At 60.7% G+C, this 1035-nt stretch overlaps 1 protein-coding gene across 1 annotated transcript; it reads left to right on the forward strand.

Annotated features, from left to right (window-relative positions):
* Positions 1-22: 22 nt before the first annotated feature.
* Positions 23-190, forward strand: EMIHUDRAFT_260526 (hypothetical protein; the record flags this gene model as incomplete). The annotated part of the gene is made up of 1 exon (XM_005791485.1): positions 23-190. A coding segment is annotated over one exon (168 nt), but the record flags the coding sequence as incomplete, so codon positions are not given.
* Between the last annotated feature and the right edge of the window lie 845 nt (positions 191-1035).

The following is a 1035-nucleotide window of genomic DNA, read 5'->3' on the forward strand; positions in this document are numbered from 1 at the left end:
CGGCCCCTCCTCCCGCCACAAGCTCGACGTCTATTCGCCGGACATCGCGGCGCACCCGCCGCCTCCGGACGGCTTTCCGACGGTTCTCTTTGTGTGCGGCGGCGCGTGGATGATCGGTTACCGCATGTGGGCCTTCCTGTTCGGGTGGGTGCTGCAGCGCAACGGGGTGTTTTGCCTGGCGATCGACTAGTTTTGTTTTTGCCTCCATCGGTGGCCGCACCACTCAATGAAAATGCCTGGGCCGCCGCATTTTCTCCCCCCGAAGTTTCCCCTGCCGGGGTTTTTACAGCAGGGGGCAGGGGGTCGACCTCCGCATTGCCAATGTTGTGCTGGGGGGGCAACGCAGCTGGTAAACCGTGGGGGGGGGACTTGAATGGCCCTCGGACGCAGATGAGGATTATGAGGCAGCAGAGGAGCCCCCCGATGATTGCCCCAAGTACGACAAGGGTGATGAGCACCTCTTCAGCCATGCACACCCACTCACAACAGCCGCCGACGGACGCGGGACGACGGCATATAAGATAAGCTCATTGCCGCAACGTACGGGACCGATTGTTTCGCCCTCCCTCACTGGTATGTTCATTGGGGGGGCTGCTTGCAGCCCCATGGGGATGACGCTAAGGGGTTTTTTTTTTTCGCCCCCCCCCCCCCCCCCGCAAGGCGCGCGATACACGACTTCACGTTGACTGAGGGGGGACGACACTGCTTCGGCAGCGTGCACCTCGATCCTGTACCGTGTTTGTGATGACCCCCCCCAATGAACATACCAGTGAGGGTGGGCGAGACGATCGAGGGGTCCCGTACCATGCGGAATCGACCCTATCCAGTGCTCAAGTGCTCAAGAAAAAGGATATGATCTTGCTCGATCGAGACCTCGAGAGACATATCTCGCTGGGCGCTCAGAGCCGTCGGGAAAAAAGGGAAAAAAACAAAGGCCCCAGGATGGAAAGGCCGCCAGGAGGATGGACCCGTCGGTGTGTTCTCTCTCAAACCGGGTCTCGGAAGCTCCCCTTGCCGGTTGCCGCCCGGGTTTCT

Source organism: Emiliania huxleyi, assembly GCF_000372725.1.
Source record: "Emiliania huxleyi CCMP1516 unplaced genomic scaffold EMIHUscaffold_11225, whole genome shotgun sequence".
NCBI lineage: Eukaryota > Haptophyta > Isochrysidales > Noelaerhabdaceae > Emiliania > Emiliania huxleyi.